Source organism: Mus caroli, chromosome 3, assembly GCF_900094665.2.
Source record: "Mus caroli chromosome 3, CAROLI_EIJ_v1.1, whole genome shotgun sequence".
Lineage (NCBI taxonomy): Eukaryota > Metazoa > Chordata > Mammalia > Rodentia > Muridae > Mus > Mus caroli.
This window is the reverse complement of record NC_034572.1, coordinates 99,737,006-99,764,408: the sequence shown is the minus strand read 5'-3', so window position 1 is coordinate 99,764,408 and position 27,403 is coordinate 99,737,006. Positions and strand designations below refer to the sequence as shown.

General features: G+C 44.3%; 2 protein-coding genes across 8 annotated transcripts in view; one reads left to right on the top strand and one right to left on the bottom strand.

Moving 5' to 3' along the window:
* The window catches only part of Rap1a (RAP1A, member of RAS oncogene family), a 77,453-nt gene extending 68,094 nt beyond the window's left edge, over positions 1-9,359 (top strand). For 5 of the 6 annotated variants that reach the window (XM_029474954.1, XM_029474956.1, XM_029474952.1 and 2 more), the window contains exons 7-8: positions 4,501-4,616; positions 7,658-9,358. In XM_029474954.1, coding sequence (XP_029330814.1) covers positions 4,501-4,587 — 87 coding nt within the window. In that variant the 3' untranslated portion in view covers positions 4,588-4,616; positions 7,658-9,358. Of the gene's footprint in view, positions 1-4,500; positions 4,617-7,657 lie in introns of all 6 variants that reach the window. The other variant, XM_021157561.2, reaches the window with a different exon arrangement.
* A 6,312-nt stretch (positions 9,360-15,671) lies between these two features.
* The window catches only part of Inka2 (inka box actin regulator 2), a 16,448-nt gene continuing 4,716 nt past the window's right edge, over positions 15,672-27,403 (bottom strand). Inside the window, exon 3 of one of the 2 annotated variants that reach the window (XM_029475623.1) lies at positions 15,672-20,327. In XM_029475623.1, coding sequence (XP_029331483.1) covers positions 19,482-20,327 — 846 coding nt within the window. In that variant the 3' untranslated portion in view covers positions 15,672-19,481. The remainder of the gene's footprint in view (positions 20,328-27,403) is intronic. The other variant, XM_021157132.2, reaches the window with a different exon arrangement.

Below are 27,403 nucleotides of genomic sequence, written 5' to 3'. Positions count from 1 at the left end.
TCATCAAGGCTGGGGTTGCACTGCTCTGGCCTCTGGTTCTGTAAGTCATTTTTCAGGACTGTGCTTGTAGAATATTATTTTAAACATCTGGTAAGGAAAAAAAGTCAGCTTACTATATATTCTGTTTCTTATCATAATCAAGAATGCTAACGCTTGCTTTCTTTAGGTGAAACCACTTTTAACAAATACAAAAATCTTTTAATTCCACTTACCTGGCAAACACATTGAGTACCTGTAGTATGCCTGGCACTTCATTCTGTACCCAAGTGGCAGTCATCCAGACAGAAGGATTTCAGCCCTTAAGAGGTTTACATCCTAGTTGAGGAACCAGTCCTACTGAGCCCTGCCATACAGTTATTTGTTGTTCACTGCTAGGTCAGTGAGAAGAAATTGAGAGCTGTCACTCATCCTCTTTTGTTATAGAATAAGAATTTCGTAGAGGTTGTTTTTAAAATATGGCTGTAATAAAATTTTAATGTTTAATATAGTATTTTTTGAAACCATGAGTGAGCAAGAAAAGGACCCAGATATAGTGGCACACACTTGTCATGCCAGCAGTCTGGAGGCCAAGGCAGGACTGGGAGTTCTAGGCCAGCCTGCACTATATATCACAAGACCCTAACTAAAGTGAGCTGAGAATATTTTAATGAAGAATACATTACAGTTGGTGAATGCCCCTGGGTCGTCGAGTTGTAGTGCAGCGTCACCTTATCAAAGATGATTGGCCTTTGGAATCTGGTTCCTTACTTTGTCTGTCACCTTCACTGCTATCCACCTTCCAAGTTCATCAAATGTGCAGGGCTGAGTTGGACCAGAGTTCTATCACACAAGACCTCTCCCTGTAGGAGCCAGAGTTTAGTAGGGAGAAAGTAAGTATTCCTCTTCTTTTATCTTTACAAGATTGTGGGATCCTACACAGGCTATTAAACCTCCTGGGCTGCAGTTTCTAATGCAGCAGAATTGACTTATTCATGGTGTCTTGTTCAAGCTTTACATAGGGGTTTAAAAAACAATATAAAGTGCCATAGTCATCATAATAGTCTCTACCTCTTTGAGAAACACACAGACTACACGCTAGAAATGAGAGTATAATTTGAGGTATTTGTTTTTTTAAGATCTCACTCTTCATAGCCTAATAATTGAGCTGCAGAATTCCTTGAATAGTTGGTGGTTTTTCAGACCACTCAAACTGCTGTTCTAATGCTTGTATGGTTTCTGAATGCATGAAGATAGGGGAATAATAATTTCACAAGATTCAGCTCTTGACTTCAAATTTGCAAACAGATAAGGACACAGTGCTTGGTCAGAGCCCTCTAATTCTCTCTATTCTACAAGTATCAATCAGTGCACTGGAAATACCTCAATCTTAGCCCCAAATTTCTTGTTCTTTGCTGAGGCTGGAGTAGTGATTGGAATAAAGACATCCCAATTAGGAATGGGAGAGGGGTTGAGAAACTCTATTCTGTGTTCCCTCTAGATTTTTCTATAGTTCAGAGAGATGAGGACGAACCTAGGCTGGGAACTTTCAGCATTTCTAACCAAATATTATAGTTCGAACTTGCCCTCATCACTGAACCACCTGCTGCTGTGAGGTAGGCAATGTTTTCCAAAGATGTAATTTAAAATGATACTGCAAACAATCGGTTACCTGTCTCTGTGTGCCAGAAGCTAGGAAGGTGGCTGGTAGGAAGAAACTGAAATAGGAGCTGGGTGTGTTTCATTAATTTACTGTTCTGGTTTATCTTTTTGTTACTTTGTATTTTAGCTTGCATGTTAAGCCTTGCACAACAATGACTCATATTCGTAAGTTCTGGAAGGTTTCAGAGTTGTAAAAACAGCTACCAGTTTGCTTATAAATGTTGTAGTTTTCAACATTTAGAAATAAAATTGTAGAAAGTGCAATGATTTTAGAAAATGAGAATTGGATGGAGGGAACAAAACAAGAATATATTTATAGCTTTGTAGCAGTTTAGTCTTGTAATCTCTGAGCCATTTGAAAAAGTAACAGATGATTTTCATCTTAAAGAAATGTATAGTTTGTTTCTCATCTTTAAAAAAATACACTGACTAAAATATAGTTCAGTGGTGGAGGATGCTCCTAGCATGTACAGGCTGTGGGTTTAATTCCTCACTACTGCAAACAACAATAAAAGAAATAAATGTAAATCAATGATGTTAAAATCTCTTGCTTTTGAAATTTACTTAAAAGAACGAGAAAATATTGTTTATTCTTTATTTAGATTCACTGTTAACATTTTGCCACGTACTTATGGGAACCACATTTCTTTGCTCTGATATATTTTAGTGTGTGTATCCTTGGATCAAAGGCATGCTTGGGCTGGAGAGATGGCTTTGTGGTTAAAAGCTTATAAGGCTTTATGAAAGGCCATGAATTCAGGTCCAGAGCCCATGGCTCACAACTTTCTATAAGTCCAGATGTGGCTGATCCAACACTTTGGACTCCACAGCCACCCACACAGATAGATAAATGGAAAATAAAAAAATAAATCATGCCAGGTATGGTGACACACGCCTTTAATCCCAGCACTTGGGAGGCAGAGGCAGGTGGATTTCTGAGTTCAAGGCCAGCCTGGTCTACAAAGTGAGTTCCAGGACACCCAGGGCTATACAGGGAAACCCTGTCTCAAAAACCAAAAATCAAAAAAATAAATTACTAAAAAACTGTTAAGGTCATTCTCTAATAAAACCACAGTGATTAAAATCATTTAGCTAAAGATACAACTTGGCTGTTGAGTGTTTGCCTACAAGAGCAAGGCCTGAATTCCATCCCCAACACCGCAAAACAAAGCAAATAAGGAAATTTGCCTTCAACACAGTTAGTTTGGCATGTGTTGGAATGTTGCCAGTTCACCCTGTTGTACTCTTAAAGCCAGTTCTGCAGAACAGGCATTCAGATGAGGGTGCTGAGGGCCGTTTCTTTCATCCCACGCCATTAGTGAGTGAGTGCCTGCATTCTTAGCAAAGAACCAGATTTGTTTTAAAACATTGGGATGCTTAACACGTTAAAACTACATATAAACAGAGCAGAGTTAAAGTAACCTGGTTTCATGACACAGGAAGTATTGTAGTTTTTGTCTTTGATGTTTTTTATTCTTCCAAAGATGAATCTTCATGGTTATGACTATACTCTTTGCCACTTCAAGTCAGGGATTAGTGGATTATTCCTGTCTGTTGTATTGTTTGCTTTGACCATGTAGGTGCACACTTTTAATCCCAGCACTAAGGAGGTAGAGCAAGCCTTGCCTTAAAAGTGAGTTTCAGGCCAGCCAGGGCAACATAGTAAGACCCTACCTTAAACAAAAATCAAAAAATTTATAATGGGTGGACATCATGGACTTGATCTTGGGTTACCTGAAGAGAGACACACTTTTACCTGTCCCAGCCTAAAATGTACATCATTGTCAAATAAAGATTAAGGGAAATTCTATATACCTTTATTAGACTTTATTTTTAGAAGTGAGAAAACAAAACAAAAATCCCTGAAAGACAAAGACCAAAGAACTATTCCCAGTTCTGAAGGCTGAAAGCAGTGTCTGAGGTGGTGTGCATCCAGAGTCTCAGCATTTGGGAGATGGAGGCAGGAGAATCAGGAGTTCAAGGCCAGCCTGAGTAATAGTACGTTTGAATCCGCCCAAGCTTGAAATGAGGCCCCACTTCGAACAGATAAGCAAATAATAAGACACAGACAAATAGATGCTACAGTATCAAGGACAGAATGCAGTATGGATCCTGATGTATTCTGCCCATTTTAGGGCCTGGTTATGATATCTGACAAAATTGGAGTTTACGCTCAAGATGATACAAAGAAATGTCTTAAATATCTTACTGTGATCAGCTTTTTTTTTTTAAATTTATTCATTTTATATATGTAAGTACACTGTCACTGTCTTCAGACACCATTACAGATGGTTGTGAGCCACCATGTGGTTGCTGGGAATTGAATTCAGAACCTCTGGAAGAGCCGTTGATGCTCTTAATTGCTGAGTCATCTCTCCAGCCCTATGACCAGCATTATGCTTAAGTTAACCACAAGAATATACTCTTGTTCTGGGAGATATATGTGTAAACCCTTTAAGGATCCATGTCACTATAACGTGATTCAAAAGCAAATGTGTTTGGAGAGAAAGAGAAAGACCAGTAGAGTAAAAGCGGCAAAGTGCTGGTGTCTGGATCTAGGAAAATGAGGGGAAGGAGGGCATTGCTGTTACTGCAGTCACTTTGGTGCTATAATTTTAATTCTAATTTTAAGTGCTCACCACTTGATTTTTTAATTGACTACTGACTGTCTAAGAGCAGTTACATATCCTTAATCATGAATAAGGAAGTCCTGCTTTACTCTAAGTTAGCTTGGGAAGCTAAGAAACTAGACTTCAGAAGATAACAGTAAAGCACAGATCTAATGGCAGAGTAATGCTTAGTTCTTTCAGAATCATTCTGTGGAACAAACAATCAGTATCTTTTATTGTTGTTTTTACCTAGATATTTTATGACCTGGTCAGACAGATAAATAGAAAAACACCAGTGGAAAAGAAGAAGCCTAAAAAGAAATCATGTTTGCTGCTCTAGACCTGAAGTCAGCAGCAGCTCTGAGCCAGGTAAGACGCTTAAGCAGAGCAGAGGACTCCGCATCTCCCTGTCCTTGTTCTCTGTGTGTCTGAGCATCTATAGCCTGTACGTGTGTGCTTGTGGAGCATCTATAGCCTGTACGTGTGCTTGTGGAGATGCCTGTGTCTGTTGGATGACTTGTTTCCTCCCCGGGAGGGTCTAAGTTCAGAGTGAGGACCATGCATGATTTGCTTGCCACGAGGTTGACAACACCTGCCACAGAGTGGCTATTAAGAGCATTTACCCAGATTACCATGTCTGCTTGCTCCTCTGTGAAGTTAGCATAAGCAAAAACATATATAGCATTATGTCTGCCATCTTTCATCCAGAGCTATGCTTTTTTTAGAAGCATCCATGTATATGTGTGTGTGTGTGTGTGTGTGTGTATTCAGTAGTTTATTTTTAATTAATTTTTATTTTATGAACTTTGATTGTTTTTTTCTGCCTGTATGTATGTCTGTGTAAGGGTGTCAGGTCCCTTGGAATTGGAGTTACAGATAGCTGTGAGCTGCCAGGTGGGTGCTGGGAATTGAACCTGGGTCCTCTGGAAGTGTAGCCACTATTCTTAACTGCTGAACCATCTCTCCAACCCCAGCTTATTTTATGAGAGTAGTTAGTTTATTATGTGACTAAGGTATTTGCTGTTGAGGTACTTTTGAGGGATTAGTAAGGACAGTACTGAGCCTAGCCTCGCAGCTCAGACCTTTTATCCCAGACAAGAGAATGAGGTGGGAAGATTAGATGTTCAAAACCAGCCTCCCTTACATAAGCAAAGTTAGACCAGTCAGGGCTCTGAGACCCTGACTTAAAGCTAAAACAAGCAAACTATATGGATAGTTTGTAGCTGTGTGCATAATTTATGCATATGTATGTGTGTAGAAACATAATGGCCAGCTCATATGCTGTACATATGGATTCTTTAAGTGTTTGTACCAGAGTACATGCACCAGCAATTCTTGAGTTCCACATCCTCCCCAAGATTGGTATTTTCAGGATTTTAAAACTGAGCCATTCTATGTGATGTGTGGTGGCATATCATTGTAGTTCTATTTGTCAGCTCTTCTCAAGAGTGAATGACTCTCCCTCCACCAGATGCTTTGCCAATCTGCATCATGTAGTAGTTGACTTCAGGTAGCACTTCAGCTTTCATTAAGAGATTCATGTCATTTGTACTGCCAGACAGGTAAGAGTATGTGAGCCAGTTACTTGGTTACTTGGTTAAATTACATATTTAAACCCCCTGAAGTTCCTTCTTTGTCAGCTACTAAACAAAAGCAAATGCTTTCATGGGTCAGATGGATGATGTAGTTTGAGGCTAATTATGTGACTATAACTAAACTTGATGGAATTAGAAGAACAAAAACTCTCCTAACTTGAGAGTTGGTGACACTAACTCCTGTTGACCTCTGGGGCCTATTTAGTAGATTGTTGCTTTCTGAGCTCCCAAAGAGCTAATTTGTGCTCCTAGAGACAGGGGTGAATAACTTTCTTTCTTAGAGAAAACAGTTGAGTAACTGCAACCCTTTTAAAGGAAAAATAGAAAGGAGGAAAAGCATGGAGATTGTCTTAGGTGGTCAGATTCAGAAGGCCAGCTCCTGCCTAAGTGGCTAATGTTCCTGAAGAGCTGAGTGGCTTTTTACCGAAACAGATTGATTAAAATATTTTAAATCATTAGTTTCCTGAAAATGATTCTTGTTAAGATTTCTGGGATGTGTATGTGTGTTTAAGGAAGGGACAAAAGACAAAGACAAAATGAGGACTTGAGTTGGTAATGTCTTGTTTTAACTCTTCTAGAGTTGAATAGCTTATTGACAACATTACCTTGGCAAACATGAGTTTTTACTTTGCATTCTCAGAAAATGTTCTCTTAGTTTATATTAAAGGAAAGGATATCACTTGGACTATTGTGATTTTAAAATTCATTCATGCATAAAGTTTACCTGAGAGAAAAGAAATCTTGCCTAAGTCTGGAAATAAGCCATTCATATTAGTTGCATCAATCTTTATATTGAACATAATTCAATTTAAATGGAGTTTCCTGAGATCCTTATAGGTGTATGATAGTGCCCAGTAATAGAGGCCTTAGCAACCAAAATGCTTTGCAGTACATTTTGTTGTGATTTGTAATTGAAATGCTAAGTTTAGTGTGGTGGCGCATGTCTGTAGTCCCATCTCATCAGGCTAAGGCAGAAGGGTTACCTGAGCCCAGGAATCTGAGAACATCCTGGCCAATATGGCAAGTCTAGGGCTGAAAAGTTCTACGATAACAGAGGTTAGATTTAAATAACAATTATATTTTAGTAAGAGTATTTGAATGTCGAAGGCAGCTTATATAGCTATAGCCTTTAAGTAGAATTGTATTAAAACATGTGAATTTCTTAAATGTCCCAATTTTAAGGATCTCAGAGAAATTTATCATCAGGAGTTTGCCCTCTAAACTAATTGGCTTCTGCTGAGTAGTGGGGCCTGCTGATTCCTCTGCCTTCGGATCTGGGCTCTTTCTGTGCTGCGTCTTACCGCTGGGTTAGAAGTAATAGTTCTTAATATGATATCAGAAAATGGCTGAATTTCCCACAGAGTGTGCATGTAGACAAATGTTGACTTTTAAAAACATGGTAATGGGATATAAGCAAAATACTGTCTGCCTCTTTATATAGGGTGTTAGATAAAAAGTGAAATACTGAGTGTAATAAAAGCAGGACAGACAAAAATTGACTACTAATTGACTACTAATTCTGTCTTTTATATTTGACTTTGAACTTTTGGGACAGTCTGTGTACTTCAAACTGTAATCATGGTCAGACTTAAACCTCCTGACCCTCATGCCTCTATGCCCAGCTTATGTTTGAGCATGTTTAATAGGAAAGTCAGATAGCTCTTCTACTGAAGTAGCTTGATGGACTTCAGTTCCTTAGGAATGAATGTTCAGTGCTGTCATCCCTCCTGTCATTAGATAGCTCTTTATTGACTGCCACCTTCTGATATTGAGAGAACCCTAGCTCTATGTGTCTGTGTCTCTTCAATGTTCCAGATTACAGAAATGAAGAACTGTTGCCTAATTGGAAAGTGCCAGCATTCCAGACTTCAAAAACGAAATCTGAAGAGGCTTCTCCTGTTTTATATATTATGTGAAGAATTTAGATCTTATATTGGTTTGCACAAGTTCCCTGGAGACAAAGTTGCTCTGTGTATATCTCTTGGAAATAAGACATAGTATTTCTCCTTTGCAATAGCAGTTATAACAGATGTGAAATAAGATACTTGACTCTAATACAATTATACAGAAGAGCATGGATGCATTTCAAATGTTAGATGTACTACTATAATCAAATGATTTCATATTGATGTTTTTATCATGACTCCTCCCTGTCAAGCACTAAAAAATTGAACCATCATACTTTATATCTGTAATGATATAGATTATGAAATCTCCTCTCAAACTCATTGCAGCAGATAACTTTTTTGAGTCATTGACTTCATTTTATATTTAAAATTATGAAAATATCATCTGTCATTATATTCTAATTAAAATTGTTTGTGCATAATGCTTTGGAAAAATGGGTCTTTTATAGGGAAAAACTGGGATAACTGATTTCTATGGCTTTCAAAGCTAGAATATATAATATACTAAACCAACTCTAATATTGCTTCTTGTGTTTTACTGTCAGATTAAATTACAGCTTTTATGGATGATTAAATTTTAGTACATTTTCATTTGGTTTGTGTCTTTTTGTTATTGTTTATTGGCATAGTCCTTTATTTTATAATGACCACATTGTTTAGAGTACAGCAGTAGCTCTTCCTTTCTGCCTGGATTCAGCAGAACACTTGGCTTTAAACTACCCTAACTGGTGATCTCTCTAGGAACAGACCTCGCACTCCTGCTCTAGATAGAGTTATTCCTACTATACAGTAAGATGCACCATGTGACATAGAATAGTTTTATATATACTCTCTTGACCTTAAAGATTGTATCATATTGAATAAAGTATCCCACTCTGTATTATTTTTATATGTAAAAAGATAAGTTCAATACTGTATTATCAGGGTTTGACTTTGACTATCGCAAATCCTACACAGTTTGTAACTTCATCCAGGGAATCCTTGCTGTTGTTAATTTGTTGGTGTGAGTCCACCAATGAAGTTTTAAATGAAAAATTTCAAACTTGCTCTCTAATAGATGGAAGAACTTGAGGGAAAGTGGTTGCAAGTCAGAACACAGAAAGGGCTGTGTGACTTGACTGTATGAGCAGTGAAGAGGAATGGTATGAAGATGGACACAGCAGTTTGCTGGCTGTGCAGAGGTGCTTTTCTTTTCCTTCCCAGTTGCATTTTACAAAGGTGGGGCGTATGTAGGACATGGAGCCAGGGTGGTACTGCTGAATGTTCTCCATGAAGAAAGAGAAAGCAAATGGCCTGTTGGCCAGGTGCATACAGGAGAAGAAAGCAGATTGCAAGCTTAGGAAACCCTGTGCCTTGTCCCCGAAAATCAAAGAGACCAGTCCTAGAAAGTAAATCTTTGCTCAGGGATCTAGATACGGTCTCATTGCAACTAGTTGTGAAGGTGTTCATGCCTTGCTGAGATTTGCCAGGTGTGTGGACAGCCCTTTAGTTACCAAGTCAACCTTCAAATGTAAGATCCAACCAACCCGAAGAAATGTCAAAAAGTACTGTTTGAAAAATTGGAAATTGTATTCTTTTGATATTCTAATAAACTTAGCTACTTAACATTTCCCTTCTCTTTATCCAGTTATACATGTCTGTGACTAAGGGGCAAAACCTTAAACTAAACTAAAATGCAAGTAGAAGGATAGGGTCCATTTGTCCCAGCAAGAGGAGCTGGGCTCTTTGTTTGATTGTGGTTGTCTTTTAAGGGAGGTCTTGCTATACCACTCAGGCTGGCTTCAAACTTCTGGGTTCAGGTGAACCTCCTGCCTCAGTGTCTCAAGTAGCTAGGACTACAGGAATATATCACTGTGTGACCGATTAGAGGCATACCATATTTTAAGGACTTCTAAAGTCATTATGCTTTGAAATACTTCTCACACATTTCTTTGGACTTAAAAATCATGGACAGACAGACCTCTCACAAACCAGCTAAAATTTCTAAATACATTATAGCACGTGGGTTGTATAGATATTTGTTAAATTAAAACAGTCTCACCAGTAACACAGACTGATTTTATCAGTTTCTTTTGACACATCTTACACTCTTCCCTTGGGTTAAAGGTAAAACCCAAGAAAAAAGCCCTTTTGACACTGAAGGATATTCAAGCCAGAGGGATGCAGTGTTATCCAAGGGAAATCTGCACTTGCTGAGCAACATGTAAAGGTATCCTGTTAAGAGAGAGGGCTATATTTTTATAGTGTCTTTATGTGAACTCCTTGGTCTTGGGAAGGGCAACTGAAGGCAAGATGTATTTTCATAGCCAAGACAGGGAGAGTTTCTAGGGTATTAATTTGAATCTCATGATGCATATCTATGAACAAATTACATAGTAGTGTTTATGGCTGTTTCAAGTATAATAGCTTTAGTTTTGTGAATAACAATTTAATTTAAAGGAAGCTTGATGCTACAATTGGTAGGTTTTTAATTTACCCAACTAGACCACAAGCAACTTTAATGACTTGATGCCTCCAATCTAATTTTAGAATTAACAGTAAATACAAGTGCATCATCTTACCCTCCACCAGGGGGAGCTTCAGTATCATATGATGCTTCTACCAGCATTTCCTGACAAAGAGTCATGGAGTTTACAACTTAAGTAGGCAAAAAATAGACACAAAATTTTGGGAAGGTATGAATACCATTAACTTAATGCACTGTAGCCACTTTAGTATTTATTTTTCTTAATGTTTGGAGAAACAGTGGCTGCTAGCATGTGACTGCCATCTCCCCGAAGCTCTGAACTCACCTTGGTCTGCCATCCTCATCTGCCATCATCAGAGAACTCCTTTTACTCCTCAATAAGACCGTCTCCTTTTGTGAAGTTGTAATGTACTTTTTTGTCTACTTGACTAAAACAAGTGATTTGGAGTCATTTTTTCTCTCCGTAAGAATTGTAATAAAACATTCTGCATGCCTTGGGTCCAGCCACTTTAAAATAGCTACCCTGTGTACCCTCACAGGTCAACAAATGTTTGTCAGTCATATGTCTGAGTTTTGGTTAGGGACCAAGGGTCAGAAAGAGAAACAGTGAGTACTGTATTCCTTTCCTGACCAATACTCTTAGGATGTTAGACAACAAAATGTCTCTTATAAATTATGTGTTGAAATTAGCTTGTGAAGAAGCTCTCATAATTCAGAGGAAAATTATACTTTTATTTGGGTCTTTGCTTATTTACGGTGCTAAACATAGAGTGAAGTGGCCCCACAACCATCCACACCAAGCATCAAAAGACACTTTGGTTTGCTCATCAGACTCTGCCTTGTGAGCAAATGAATGTGAGCAGTGAGCCTGTCTGCCTACCCAGCTAGTAGCGTTAATGCTACTCAGTATAAACAGATGTTCTTACAGATACAGTGTAGCACTTCGGTTGATCTTGGGTTTCTCTTCCTGAAGTTTCATCTTGAATCTATTGACTGTGCAGTCCTCTAACTTTATCATGTTTAAATGTTCCTGTAAGAACAGCTAGAGACTTTGAACTGACTGCCTAGTTCTTTTTTGGGAAGGCAGCATGGATCCTGTTTTCCAGATATTAACAGCCTTCAAAGGAAACTTGAGAGTTGCAAGTGCTTTGGGCTTGTTAAGAAGCAGACAACTATAGCTCTAGGCCCATCTGCTAATTGCTTGTGCAAGAGACTGGCTGTTCCCATAAAAGAAAAATTTTAATAAACCTTCCCATTTAAACAGTTGTGTGGCTCTTACATTGAACTGATGTTTTCAGTAATTTTCTTTAATCTTACCTATGTTCAAATTTTTACACTACAGTTGGGAGTGCATACAAAGCAGAAAAAACATGATCTTTTTTTTTTTTTTTTTTTTTTTTAGAGATTTGTTTTTATTTGATGTGCATTGGTGTTTTGCCCCCATATATGTTTGAAGGTGCCAGATCCCCTAGAATTGGAGGGGTAGACAGTTGTGAGTTGTAGTGTGGGTGCTGAGAATTGAACTCAGGGCCTCTAGAAGAGCAGCCAGAGCTCTTAATTGCTGAGCCATCTCTCCAGCCCCCATACCTGATCTTTATATGCCTATCAACGGTTACTATATTTGTACTGTCTGAATTCATGGTATACAACAACATACGCCAGTTCCTCCCCTTGTAGACTTTTAATCTTTAGAAAATGGCCAAAGATTATGCTGGGAAATTGAGTGAGAGAGTACCCCCAAGTGCTTTCTATGCAAACATAGGGACTTGAGTTCAGATTTCTAGCACTCACACACACACACATATAAAAGGTAAGGCCTAGTGATAACTGTAATCCCAACACTGGGAAGTGAAGACAGATGTGCCCAGGAACTCACTGTCCATTAAGTCTAGCCAGACAGTGAGCTCCAGGTTCAATGAGAGACCCTGTCTTAATGCAAAGTAGAGAGCAATAGATGTAGACACTCAACATTGACCTCGGGCCTACACAAGCATATGCAAGGGTACGTGCACTTACATTTGAACATGGTGCACACACCACACATACAGATAGATGAAACTACTGAAAACCCCATGTGTTTATTACAGTGAATGCTGTAAAACTTGTACAGAGGGCAACAGGAATGAATGTGGAGGATGTATATGTCCTTGTGTTGGTTATATGAGCAAGGACTGAAAATGTGAGCCCATGCAACTGCATTGGAGAAAGGAAGGCCTTCCTTCACATTGGGAAAGGATATGACGAAGTCATCATGGCTGGAGGAGAGTGAACAAGAGCAAGAATACTGTAGATAATAGAATTTGGTAGGTTGAATGTAGACAGGGAAAATCAGTATTAGTCTGTGTGGTATTCATGGGAAGAATTTTAACAAAAGGCACAACATAGGATCAATAATATGTCATCAAAAACACTGTTGTGGGCTGCGGGGATGGCTCAGTACATAAGAGCACTTGCTGCTCTCGAAGTCCCAGAACCCAAATGGCAGCTCACAACCATCTAATTCTAGGTTCAGGGGTACTGACCCTTTTCTGGTTTCATGGGCACTGCACTGCACATATGTGGTGAACATATATACATAAAGACAAAACACTCGTGTATGCAGCATTTATTCTTTATGAACATCTGCTCCTGACATCTTGGTTCTCAAAGATGTCAGAAAAGATTAAGGAGAATAAGCTCTTGCCCTTAGTTCTGTGTTAGCTGACATGATTGTCCCCCTCAGCTTAGCACAGGCAGGACACTCTGGATACTCTGTAACTAACTCTCCCTCGCTGCCCTTACACTACAGGTGAGGCAGCAACCCCTCTGGCTGTCTAGGGTTGCACTGAATCAGTTTTTAGTCGCGTCAAGTAAGTACTAGCTTCTTCATTAACATCCCATTGTCACGCCCTTCCTTGTGGGTGGGAAATCCACGGGCCACAACTATTAATGCAATTCCTGGCCAACTTGCCTAAGCATCACTGAGATCTTCCTCTCCAGCTGGATGGGCTATAGTTTGAAGGGACATCTGTGATAAGGGAGTGCTAGCCATTCAGCCTTCCCAATTTGAAAAGTAGGACTTGGAGCCGTGGAGGTGGGGCCTGCCTGGCCCTTGTGCACTGTGCAGAGCTAAAAGAATCGTGAAGACACTATTTGATCCTATACTCCCATCAGAGTCCTAAGGCCTATACCAAAAGCTCTGGAGTTCTTTGGACCCCAGAAACCAGTGTTGAAAAACTAATCAGTTTCTGGGATCAGAGTTTACTAATTTGATGCTCGCAACCTCAAGAGAGAGTCCGAACAATTGCTTCACTCAGTTTGGCCTAAGGCTCTGTGATGATGACCAAGGTCCTTGGGCCAGCGGTGGATGTGACTTGAACATGAACATGGTGTGAGGTGGCCAGGGAGCTGGTACACAGGGGTTCAGATGCTGTGCTTTCTTCATTTAGAAGAAATTTTGTTGCTTTTTTTAGCCCCAAAGTACTTGATACAGGCCTAGGGAGAAGGTGGCACCGTGGCAGTGAGGGTCTAGCGTAAGTAAGCAAGCCCAGGGGGGTCAATCCCAGCACCCGTGCATGCGCGCACACACACGCGCGCGCACACTCTCCATCTGTCTAAGTTTCTGATGACCACCCCTCTCCCTCAACTTCCAGACAAGTGCCTGTGTACCTTTTGCCTGTCTGGCAAGCAGGGCCTGGTGGGGAGACAATGCCTGGAGTGTAGCCAGAGGTGGGACTGGAGGTAGAGAAGGCGCTCACCACCCAACTCTCAATTTCCTTCCCCGCTACACTGCTCACCCCACCCCTCCCTTAATAGTCAAACGAAGGGGAGGAGGATCTAGCAGGCTTGGTGTTCCCATCAGAGCATGACAATTTAGGGAACATCCTGGGGTGGTAGGAAGGTCTGGGACCAGATATTGATTTTTAAAAAAGGGCGTCCACGAAGGTGATCCAGGTCAGGAAGGGTGGAGGAAAGAGGCTAGGCAAGAAGGGGACTCTTCAGTAACTGCTGAGAGAAAAGTAGCTAACCACCTGAAAGGCCTGAGCTGCCCATGACAACAGAAGGTGAGGTCGATTCCACAGCCAGCCAGAATTAAAAGCCAAGTAGTGGACCAGGGACAGTTCTGTACAACAGTGTGACGAGGGGCCTGTATACTGTTTCCTGCTCTGACAATAACTGGTCATGGCTCCCCTCGTTTCTGGGGACTAGACTTCGGTGTTGTGAAATGCAGAAGTGGGAGGTCGACTAAGAAAAGCTTGGCCACTGGCTGTTCCTAAGCAGGATAAACTAAAGGTGGGCTCAGCTCAGAGCTCCCTGGGAGGTGGAGATCACACAGGCAGCAGCCCTGTGCTCAGTACTGGAGGCAGAGAGACTGAGTACTCATTAGCTTGGAGGTGGTCACAGGTCTGGAGGAGAAGTGAGAGTATGCAGAAGCGACTCAACAATCCAAGTAAGTCCGGGGGTGGGGGTGGGGGTTAAGCCAAGGCACAGATGAGACCTACGGGAGGGCTCTCAAGCTGGGAAAATAAAAGGCAGTCTGAGCAGGAACTGAACTTGGGACAGCACAGGCAGACCCAAAACTTAGAACAGCTTGAGGTACTTTGGTGGGTAAAGTGAGTGAGAAATGCCAGAAACAAGGTCAGTCAGGCCAGTTGGGAGTCTACTTGAGCTCTCTGACACTTGGGACAGACAGGAAGACAGAATCAAGTCGCAGACAGATCCCACACACAACTGGTACCCTTACAAAGCCCCGACTTTGGATGAGGAAATCTTCCCCCTCTTTGAACTGGCAGCAATTCCAGATGGGTGCCCAAACTACCCTGCCTGGCCAGAAGAGGGGAGACACGGTGTTGGAAGGAGTTAAAAAGTGAACAGAAGTACAGAACACTGACTCCTGCTGTCCCTGCATAGGGTAGAGTCCAGTCAGGGATCCTGCTTGAGGAGATACGGAGAAAAGGAAAACTTAGATTGTCAAGATCCCCTGTGAGAGCTTGGCCCCGAGCTATGGGGCACACTGATTGGAGGCCTCTGACCAGCACAGGGATGCTTTCAGGGAACCGTAGGGGTGGTGAGGAGAGAGGACTCCAGTGGGAGACTGGAATGTAAGAATGAGAACTTCGTTGCAGGGACAAAGATGACTCCTTGGTGATGGTTGCGTGGGTGTGCTTGGAGGAGGTGAATGGAAGGGAAGGGTCACCCGAAGGGCAGAGAGTCTTGTCAAATTCAGGCTTCATGGGGGAAAGGATTAATCTTAGGGAGCCCCCCACCTCCAGGGTAGCTAGAAAAAAGGAATGCTGTGGCCAAGAAGGTGAAACAGCTGGTCACAGAATTTGGCTCATTCATCTCCATTCCTGGCCTACAATTGAGGCTCCAAGCTGTCAGGGACAATTGAGTCCATAAGACTTTGGGTGTATCCTTAGGGAAGGGGAAGACCCTGAGGCAGTGGGAGCCCCAAGTACCTCCCTAGCCTGGCCCAGACTATCCTTCCCCATTTGACAACATTTAACATCCCAGGTAAGCCATAACTGCAGTGGACAAGACCATATTTACGTCCTTGCCACAATTGTGTGATAAAATGAGAGTTGCTGTGTACTTTTCAGCAAACCACCAGGGCTCAAAGTAAGCACTGTTTATTCTCAGCTTTGTCCATGGTTAGGCAGGAGATAGGAGGATAGTACCATTTCTGTGGAACTTGTGTTTTGGGATTAGCGTTCTCCACCACTGGTGTGTTGTGCTGTGTGCCTGACAGCGTTCCTGCTTCACACAAGAGCAGAGGAGCTGCCAGCAGGTCAGGCCACATGCTCAGGTTCATACGGTGAAAAGCCTGGGTCTCGATTCCTGTCTATTCAACTCCAGATCAGGAATTCATAGAAATACTGGTGCTGGCCAAAACACCTAAGTATCTTGGTTGGGAAGATCACCCAAGGTGAATGGACACTTCTGCAGGGAAGCTACAGACAGGCTGGACTCATGATTTTATCCTGCAGAGAATGTTGGGGTAACTTGAGAAAGAAAGTGTCCTCTTCTATGGAGATTCTGGGAACGGGTGAGCCAGGTGGTAGGTGGAGCTGAGCCAAGTGTCTGTTCCTCAGGGTTAGTTTGGGTTAGAGGTCACCCTGAGGGTAGACTACAGAAGAGTATAGAGGAGAGAAGAAAGAGGAAACAGAGATCTGGCCGGCTCTACCAACCGTGCCCAGCAGGGAGGGGCACTTCCAGTAGATACTGCGGTTGGAGAAGATCTACAGGCTGACCACAGACAAGGATGGAGAGAGGCAGGTAGATCCCTGAGAAGATACCTAGGCCAACTAGAGGCCTGCCAAGGAATTAGGCCAGGTGTGGGGCAGGCCTCTATGCCAGGAAGGGTATTAAATGAGCTTCCAGCTTATTTACTTGTCCTAATTAACCATAAAATGAGCCCAAGGGGCAGAATTTAGCTGTCAGTTTCTCTCTGCCTATTATCACCATCTCTTCCCCTGACTTGTGGCCCTGCATGTCGCATCACTAAGGCCAGAGCATTTCTATGCACCTCTTCACTTCAGTAGCACACTCTCCATCTCTGTCTCAGCAAGAGCCAAGGATGTGGACAGGAAAGTAAAAGTTATATGAGGCTGAGTCACCACAAGCTTTCATCAGCCAAGCATGACCTAGTAGTTGGGACACTATATCAGCCACTCTGAGACCCAGGCAGAATTCCTCCAAAAGGTAATTAGCATGCCACTTGTCAATCATGAAGAGACATGAATAATCTCAGAAGACAAATGTTATTCTTGATCTGGCCTTGGAGCAAACGTAGACAGTTTGCCAGGTAGCATGAATGTAAGATTGGAAGTCAATTACAAACTGATTCAATCCCAACTTTTACTGTGTGACCTTGAAAGAGTTAACTTCTCTGAGCCTATTTGGGTAAAATGAGCTACCATTTTCCAGGTGTAGGGAAAAAAAAAAGAAAGGAGAAATAAAGGCAAAGGTGCCTGACACATATGTATTATCTTAGATGGCCAAATTACTTGCTAGTTGTTTTGTATTGGTCCCCTGACTGTTCACTGTGTTTCTTTGTATGCCTTGGCAGATGTGGAGGCCAGCAGCTGGTTCCTTTCTTATCGTTGAGTTCTCACCTTCTGTTACAGTGCCCAGACAAGCAAGGAGTCTGTCGTGTTAGTTGATTTAATGACTGTAAGCCAACAAGGGGTTTGCTGGGGTTTGAACTTGGGACCTTTGGAACCGCAGTCGGTGCTCTTAACCACTGAGCCATGGTTCCAGCACATGTTATTAGATTTAAATGGTGTGAACTATGACTGGTCCACAAGCCAAGAGAGTTGCCCATGGATGGTGAGGAGGTGACCTGGCTTCCTATGCCATCGCAGTCCATGTCCTCTTGAGTCATCTATTGAGTGTGCCACCCTTCAGGAGTCAGGGCGTGGGGTTTTCACATGGTCCTTCTCCACACACATCGCAGCAGCCATCAGAGGGAGCTGCCGTTATCTTCCTTCACCAGAGACAGAAGTTCAACGGAGACAGGATGGACAAGGGCATGCTTGACCAGAAAGAGTGAGCCCAGCTGACAAACACCAGGCCAAAGTAGATAAGCCTGATGCCCACAGATTTGAGCTGGGAACTGCTTTCCTTTTTGAGGAGCCTGATGGGGGCAACGTGCATGCCAGGACCCTTTGACCCCATTGATTAATCGTTCTGAAAGAGATAGGTACATTGCCTAGCAAAAAAAGCTACAGATTTTTTTAAAAAAAAAAATCCCCACTCTAAAAAATAAATAAATAAAACCTTCTCTCATTTAACTTGATGGGAACTTGTGGGCGACCCTTCCCACTCTGTTACCTCCCCATCCCTGTCCCCTAAGTTCTCCCTTCCTCCTCTCAGTCCCCTGGGAGTCTAGACTGCAGGCAGAAGAGCTTCTCTTGTTATTTTTCTTCTCCAATTTGCTCTTAATGCTCTGGGGGCAGCAGGCGGCTTGCCTCTAATTGCAGTTGTCACACCCCATCAAGCTGAGCTAGGTCTGCAGGAGGGGGTGAAGGAGGAGCCAAGGCACCCTCCGGGATAGCTGGGCTTGAACAGGGGCCTACTTTGTTCTCTCCTGGCTAAGGGGTGGGGGCTGAGATGGATTCTCTATGGACCCAGGCTTGCATGCCTGCTCACTATATAAAGTGCCTGGCATCAACCCCACCCTGCGGGTCCCCTGTTGACTTCCAGGTTGATGAGGATAGATGTGTCCAGCTCGCCGCATGACTATGAGATGTAGACTAAGAATTTTTCTAAATATATGGACATTATTTCTAGGTTCACCCCAACCATCTGCTGCCCTGCAGGAGCATTAAGGCAGGCAACAGGGGTCAGGATGGGCTCTCATTTCTGGACCAGGCCGTGTAGCCTGCCCCGTTTTGCCTCCCGGCAGCCGAGTGTGTTCTCAGAGCTTGCTGCTTTATGGAATACCATGCTGGTTGGGCACGCCTACTTGGACTCATGAGACAGTGCCTGCATGAAGGCACGTTGCTTCTCCTCTGCTCTTTGGAGATCTGGGGGGCTTCTCAGGCTTCCTCAACACACACACACACACACGCACGAACGCACACACACACACACACACACACACACACACACCTGCTTGTTCTGGGTCCCCAGTACCCAGCTATGGGCTGAAATCTTGGTCCTAGTAAGGTCTGTGAGTAATGATTTTCCTCTTTCTGGTGCTCCATTCTGGGATACCAACCCTTTACAAATCAAACCCCCTTGCCTGTAGCAGTGCCTTGTCAGGAAGCAGACCATTAAAATGGTTGCGGGGTCCCTGAGACAGGTCTTTATTGGAAGTTCCTCTGGGAAACCTGAGGGCTCAATGGCCCTTTCCATATAGAATGTTCAAATGAGATCTTGGGAAGTAGTGGAGGAATACCACAGGCTTCCTGGACTCCTCTCCTGCCTCTCCCAATTATTGTCACATCCAGCCTCAAAGAACAACAACACCACACACACACATGCACACGCACACGTACACGTACACACAAATACACATTTTCTCCAGGGACTCAGCTCAGCCTGGCCTGTGACGGACAGCCTCTCTCCACTTGGTTCTACTGAGGCCTGACTGAGAACTAACTTTCTTTCTTTCTTTCTTTCTTTCTTTCTTTCTTTCTTTCTTTCTTTCTTTCTTTCTTTCTTTTCTTTTCTTTCTGAGGATGGGAACTTGCATATGGCCTGAAGACCATGCCATCTGCCCCCCCCTCTTCCCCAGGGCCCTCACCGTCTGCATTTTAGGTTCAGTGAGCATCTCTCCAATTCAGACCCAAACAGCTGTGTTAATGTCAAAGCCCCTACAGGAGGGTTCTAAGGCCTTGGGGCTGCTTGTGGCGGGGGTTTCAATATGTCTGGGCTCTCCTGTGCTTGAGAAAGGGAACCGTCCTGAACCCTTAGAAAGGCTCCTCTTCTTGACTTTCTTCGAGCGTCCTGCTCGTGACTCAGAGACCATGGGAGTCATCCAGCCAGGTTTCTCCTTGAGCAGCCGGTCTCGGTCGGGCCGCACGCTACGCAAGAACTTCCTAAAAATGTTTGCGGTTAGGGCAAACTTACGACCCAGCTCTCTGGACTGGCCTTTTTCTCCTTTGGGTTCAATGGATCCCCCAGTCTCACCCTTTTCCCCGCCCTTTTCCAGTTCTGGTAAATCTAGCCAGTTACCCACCAGGTCTGCAAAAACATTGTCCCCCAACACCAGAGGCTGCCGATTTCTGCCCCGTGACATCAACGTGGAGGTCCAGTCATCTGGCTCCACCCACTCTGTCCCCTGTTGGGTACAGCTCTGGTGCTCCTCTGGCAGCTGGGTCTTAGGAAGGACAGCCAGCTCCTTCCCACAGATACTCCTACGGCATGGCAACTTGGGGCTACTGTCAAAAGATGGTTGGCTGGAGGAGGGCCAGGCAGCAGGCCCAGCAGGACCTCGACTACCCTGCCAGCGAGGACACTCAGGCTGTTCCAGTGAGCTTTCGGGGCAGCTGAAGGTGGGCGTGCCTCCCGAGATCTCCAGCTGTTCCAATGCCGTCTGCACTTGTAGGAGCTTCAGTTCTTGAAGTGCGCCCATCATGCAGTTCATCTGATCCTGTAAGCCATCCCCCACCTCCTTCATGGACATCTGCAAAGAGAGAAAACACAGGGCCAGTGAGTGCTAGGGCTGCAGGAGGGTTACCCCTCACAGCTTTGAACCTGTAACCCCTGACTACACACACTTTCAGGGCCTTCCAAATCAGCTGTTGGAACTTCACCTGTACAGTCTACTGCAGAGCAGGCCTGTGTCAGGAGGAGAAATCGGACCACTGCTCCGGCTAGATAAGACAATGAACATTTACAGCGGTGAGCTAACCAAGATGGGCACTGCCCTAAAAGCTGTTCAGATGTTCTACCGCTTGCTAAATCCACAGTACACTGAAACAATCGTTTTAAGTTGAAAAATGCATTATTTATAGATAAGCCATCAAACATCACAGCTTGGTCTAAATGATGTCAAAGTGCTCAGAACTTATATCAGCCTACAGAGAGGGAAAACTTATCCAACGCAAAGCCCATTGCATTGCATAATAAAGCATTGACTTCATTACTGCATTGCACTGGGGGAGGGGGAGAGAGAGAGAGAGAGAGAGAAAGAGAGAGAGAGAGAGAGAGAGAGAGAGAGAGAGAACAAAAACAGAATAGACAGACAGCTGTGGTAGCTCACACTTGCATTCCCAGCACTAGTTTTGAAGTACAACATATAGAAGTTGAGGCAGGAGTGTTACTTTGCGATTAAGGACAGCCTTGGATATGTAGTAAGTTCCGGACAAGCCCGAGCCATGGAGTGAGATTCCATTTCAAACAAACAAACAAACATACAGTAAAATCTAGAGTGGCTTTATGAGTATGCCTTGACCAAAAATCAAGTTGGGGACTGGTGTTTTATATGTTTGGTTGGTTAGTTGACTGGTGTGTGTGTGTGTGTGTGTGTGTGTAAATGTATATAAATACACATATGTATGTATATGTCAACTTACATTAATAAATTATCCTATTTAAATCTGTCCACTACTCTTTGCAATTGTGACTATTATTGCTTCCATCTGAGGCCCATAAGCGATTAGACAGTAAAGGGTGGAGCTGAGTTCAGTCTAAGGCTGTACAAAGTGGTAGCAGCATACCCAGAGATGGTTGGAGGTTAAAGGCACTGGCCTTTCTTTCCCAGGACCCAGATTCAATTCCCAGCACCCATATAGTAGCTCACAACCATATGTAACTCTAATTCCTGGGGATCTGACCCCATCTTCTGGCTTTCTGGGTCCATAGCCCTATATGCAGACCCAGGCACATAAAGTTAAAAAACAAAAAACAAAAACACTTTATTTTTCAAGAATGATAGTAGCCACTCTTGTCCTTTCTGTGACATTGCTCCCTGATGGATAATGGTGACAATAAACATTTGATAGTATTTACTATGTGACAAGAATCACACTGCACACTGATCTCCTTCAATCTCTATAAACCCTGGAAGGCTGCTATTCTCACTTCAGCAAGTGAGTAAGCTGTAGCAGGAGGGAACTAAGGGACGCGACCCCACATAGCTCCCAGAGCCAGGACTTCAGCCTAGGTCTGTTTCAACTAGCAACCATTGCTTGCAGATGGCTAGGTAACAGGGCCAGACTTGAAGGCTACTGTGTCCTCTATGAGACAGTAGAGAGGGGAGGGGAGGGGAGGGGAAAGGGATGCTAAAGAGAAAGCATAAGCCTGGGGCTGCTTCTAACTGTTCTTCGCATATGACTGGTCAGGAGAGAGAGACCAGGGAAGTCCTTTGTGCCAGAAGCCCCTGCCCAACCCAGCCCAGCGCCCACACCCCCACCCAAGCACCTGTTCCCTCGTGCTTGGCTCCAGAATTCTTCCTGCCTTCTCTGCCTCGCTGGCTCTGTCATGCCAGAAGCAGGGATTCCGGGGTCAGTTCCCCTAACCTCACGTCCTAGGTACCATCTGGAGGGGCTGAGGGACTAACTTGACTTGGGTGAGGGCCCCCACTTGGAGGCTGGAGAGGAGAGGCTGCTTCTGATAACATTCACAAAGTTTCTAGCCCCTGCCCAAGCTGCCTTAGGCCTGCCAGCTCCCTCCCCACATCCTGATCAAATTACTCACAGTGAGCCTCTGTGCGGGAACCATCTGTTTTTTAAGCCCCCCAGAGACCCACAGGATCATCTTACCTCCCGGGCTTGTCTTAATGCCCAGAGCTAAGTCCAAGGCATGCTGGGGTGGGGGACTAAAATAGTGGGGGACACAGAAGCACTGCAGTGTAGGCTGTCAGTTGGCCCTCTCTGGCTTCTAAGTTAAATCTCCTGCCAACCCTGGCCTGGTAGGGAGAGATCTATCTAAGCTCCCTTGAGCCAGCAGCACTAAAGGTCAGTGGAGGACTGTCAGCCCCCGAGGGCCAGGAGGCCTTTTCTGGGCTGCTGCCCTTGCTTTGTGCATTCTCCTGAGACAGGGAGAGAAGTGACACAGGCTAACAGCTCTGGGATTTGCTGGGGGCACATATGAGCCATTTGAGTGGCAGCAGACAAAGAACACATGGAGTAGCTGTGCCCATCACTGGTGGTCCTTGTCCCCTTCTTTCACACATGTATTTACTATGCATTTGCATCAGCTACTGCTGGTGTAGCCCAGACTCTAGGATGCAAGCCCTGGCTCTGCTCCTTCCTGAGAAGTTGCACTTCCCTCCACTTGCCCTATTACTCACTTCCCATTCTCCAGTCTATTCTCCTATCACCCAGAATCTCTCTCCAGTCACCGTGTTTCTGCCTAACTTGTTCCTGCACTGGGTTGGAGTCCTCTTTCCTGAGCTATCCTGCTTCTTTCCTTCCATACTGGGAAATGCTGCAGAAGCTTCCTCCCGACTTCCATTCAGGCCCCCAGACCCATGAGTGCCTGGCCACTCCTCTACTTGATGGGATCTCCATCCCATCACCTCACACAGTGGCTCTCTAGTGTTGAAACTCAATTATTATGAGTCTCCAAACTGCTGGGACCTCCAGTCAAGACCCATGATGGAAATTCTAATTCCTGGAATTTGAATCTATATCCCATATATGTCTCCCCTGTGTTCCTGTCAGGGAGTCCTCTTAGATCCTTGAGGTACATTGTCCCCAGAGTCCTAATTCTGTACTGGACGCATCCATGTCTTCACCATTCATGGTTTAAATGCTCAGTTGCTCATGAAATATTTACTGAGTAGATACTGTTTAAAGGTAGAGACTGAGATCTGCACGTCACTGTTCACGCCAGAGCCCACTTGAAACTTTGCATGACTCTCAGAAACCATATATGGGACTACTCACTCCCCTCCCCCACATCATCCCTATAGACTGTTTGCTACCTGAAGTCTCTTATTAGGCAGGGGGAGAGAGAGAGAGAGAGAGAGAGAGAGAGCCAGGACCATTTCCCAAGGTTTCAATTCACCAAGCAACAAGGAATCTAAGCTGGCAGGCTTTCATCCAGAAGGAGGAACAGTCAGACCAGAGGTAGTGGGAGGAATGAAATGGCCCCATTCAGTCTCCTCCAGTGTGGAAAAATCCATAAGAAATAAGGCTGACATTTTGTACAGTTTTCCAGTGAGAATGAATGTGTGTGGGAATGTATAAATCCAGGGTTGTCCACAAGACAGGGGCTCCTTTCTAAGAAAACAAGGGCTGAGATTGTATCCATATTGAAAATATTCTGTATTGGTTTAGAACTTGAGGTCTAGAAACAAAAGGAACAAGGTTCAAATCCCAGGTCTGTCATGTAGTGGCTGTATTTTAATTTTTCCATGGGGGTATTGTTGTTTATTAATGTGTTCTATTTTCTTCAGAGTTTTGCTATGCAGCCTATATTCAAATTCAGATTCAAATTCACAATTCTCCTGCCTCAGCCTTCCAAGTGTGGGTATTATAGGATGAGCTGTAACACCCAGCTGTTTCTCCTTTGGCCTCAAAATCACTGGGGATGATCTTGAAAATCTCCCCCTCCTGCTTCCCCCTCCTGGGGCACGCCTCCATGCCCAGTTTTACACAGAGCGGGGAATCAAACCCAAGACTTTGTGGTAGGTGGGCACTTAAACAACTGAAGTTCATTGCCAGCTCCATTTCTCCATTCTTTAGAATAGGGATAGTAGTCTCTGCCTCAATAGCTGCTGTGCAGATTAGATGAGGTGATGGTTTTCTACATGGCCCAAAGAAAACATCAAGTGCAGGCTGGCTGTTAAGACTTCCAGTGTGCTTTCAAACTATTTCTTCCATGGTGAATCTTCACACAGAGTGATGACAGGATTCCATGTATCACATATGGTCTGAACAAAGAGAACACTTCTTTTGTCCAGATCCTTATTCCCCAACCCTGCCTTACTGAGGTAGAGGAAGGGAGGAAGGGGAAGTCCCAGCTTCCTCCTGACCACTCACTGACTTCCGGGAGCCCAGCCTCAGGCAGAGGACAAACTGACACTAAAGGAAAGGCAGCTATGAGAAGGATGAAAAGAAGGAAGCCGTGGGAAGCTGGGAGGGCCAGGGGCGGTGCAAACAGTAGCATCCTCTGGACCATGTGTGTGAGGGGAGCCAAGAGGACAGCCTTTCCCACCAACCCCAAGGGGATGATGTCATCCATGGACAAAGAGCCAGAGGCTGTGCTGCTCTCTTCACTCAGGGCGTGGGACCATCTGGGATCCCAGGGCTTCTCTTGTCTTAGGACCAAAGGGGGAGGGTGGGAGCAGTGTGGGGTGGAAGCAAAGGAACAGGGTTAGTTTAGACCGCCAGAAATAAAGAGCTCTGAGAACCAATCTCCATGCTGCAGGCCTCTTAGTATCTCAGAACTGCAAGGGTCAAGTCATGCCCTACTTGCTCTTGGGAGTCAACTGGTGACATCTTAAGAAGATCTGATTAGTTCTCATCTGAGTAGAAAGTCCGTAAACATATCCCAATGGAATCTCTTTGAGCAAGACTTCAAAGGTTTCTTCACCCACATCTTTGCCCTCATATCACCCCCAGTTCGTTGCTTACCTCCTGCCGAGGATTCATATTTTTATCTATTCATTTTCTGATCATATCAAATTTTAGTCTCTCTAGCTCTAATCTACTCTAGTTTTCCTGGTGTGATCAAGAGTCTCGTGCTGTAGTCTGGGGACTCTGGTAAACTTGACAGTGTCATTGGGAAGATTCACCTGTGTTCTTTAGGGTGTGAACTTGTGCAATGTCAACCCTCCCGTGTCAGGTATGTACCCTTTTCTTTGCAATGCTGAACACCACTATTGCTCTGGCTGGCTGGCTGGCTAGGACAGAGAAAGAAGCCCCACTTGATGGATTAGGAAGTTAGGGGCTCCCTCGGATCATCTTTTCTAGAGCCACTGTTACCCAAACATTCTTTTCCAAGCCTTTATTGCATTCACTATGTCTTCAAATTATTTAAATTCCTATTTAATGTTTTGCTTAAATCTATTAATGTTATAATCAATGTGTTTATAAAGGAATTTGCATGAGGAGTGTGACACAAGCCATGCACAGGTGGGAGCTGTAAGGAAACATGCACCACGACTCATGTCCTAAGGCTTTTTTGGTAGGAGAACTGGGATCCAAAGGCTGGTCCCCTTCCTGTAGACAAGTTGGAGTGCTGTGGGAAGCCAGGCCAGTCAACTGGAGGTGGAAGAAGGAGTTATCATCAGATGAGGAAGAATTGTGGAGAAGCCAATTCCCCAGGGCCTCCAAGCCCCAGTTCTGTTCCTTCCTACTCAGGACTCCTAAGAGGGAAAAGCAACTGCCTGCCATTGGGCAGTAGATCCCCTCCATCTTGAGTCATGGAGCAGGAAGGGGTTCTGGGGTCAGCCATCTATGGACGGACCCTTCCATCGGCACTGGCTTGGCCCTTTGTGATGTGGGAGGAGAGGAGTTAGAAGGAGATGCCAACATCCTCGGCTCCCTTCCCAAGTCCTGCCTTGGGCCCCTGACTGATCCTGCAGCTGTGCCCTCCTTCCATCCATCTCACGCCCTCTCGGAGCTCAGCCGGAATCCTTTGACACAAGCTCAGCTTTGCCCATGGACTTGGCAGTGTGCCCTGCCTCCCTTCCCCACCCCATTACTCACAAAATCCCCACACAGTTCCTTTCAACCCATGGGGAAGCTAGGAGGAGGCTCTGAGCCGGAAATGGGAAAAGCCCCACTTTTGCCAAGTGACCCATTCTCCAGCCCAGTGAATAGGGACCTTCTTGACTCTTGGCTAAGAACTTTCAACAGGAAGGTAACACGAAAACTCTGCCAAGAGCTGCAATGGGGAGGAGAATAAAGACAGGAGGAAGTGAAGGGTGAGAAATGATGAGCCTACTTTCCCAAGTGAACCATCTCCTGGGGATCACATGGCCAGGCAAGAAGTAGATGGGGAGAGAAGCCCAATATTGCCTGCTCTGGAAATCTGGCCTCTCAGCTTTAGCCAGGCCTCTTTCCTCTGACAGTGTTAGCCTATCTCTCCTGCAGTCATATAAGGAACCTGAAGAAGTCCCCTGCTTCTCTCCTTCCTAGTTCAGATGGTCATAGCCTCTTTCCTGACCGCTTCTAAATCATGTTCCTTCCTCATTTGCTTCCTCTCCTGTCATAGGACACCCTAAGTCTCAGGATATATATCTCTGACCATGCTGCTGTCTGGTGCACAGAGGAAAAAGTCAGGCTTAACACGTCTCTCCAGGCTATTCTGCCCACTATTTCCCTATATATAGTCAACGGTCCAGCAAACTCAATTTGGTCTTCAGACATCCACATGATGTCAACCTCTGTGTCATCTGCCTACGTTTCATTGTGGGTCCACCTTTGTATGAGTCCTCACTGATGCCCAGGGTCTCATGTAGGTGCTGTCTCTCTGCAACAGGAACTTGCATCACATAGCTAGATGTTCTCAAAGCGCTGTACACCCCTTACAGAGCGTAAACTCCCCATCTTTGTTCATCTTTGCACATTCCATTGAGCAGGTAGGAACGGCAGCTCTGTCGACATCTGTCTAGGTCTGAATCCAACCCTCACCACTTATCATCTCTATGACCTTGGCCGAGTTGCGTAACCTTTTCCAGTCTCTATTTTCTTGTTTTAAAAATGAGAATAAGCCGGGCGTGGTGGCGCACGCCTTTAATCCCAGCACTCGGGAGGCAGAGGCAGGCGGATTTCTGAGTTCGAGGCCAGCCTGGTCTACAAAGTG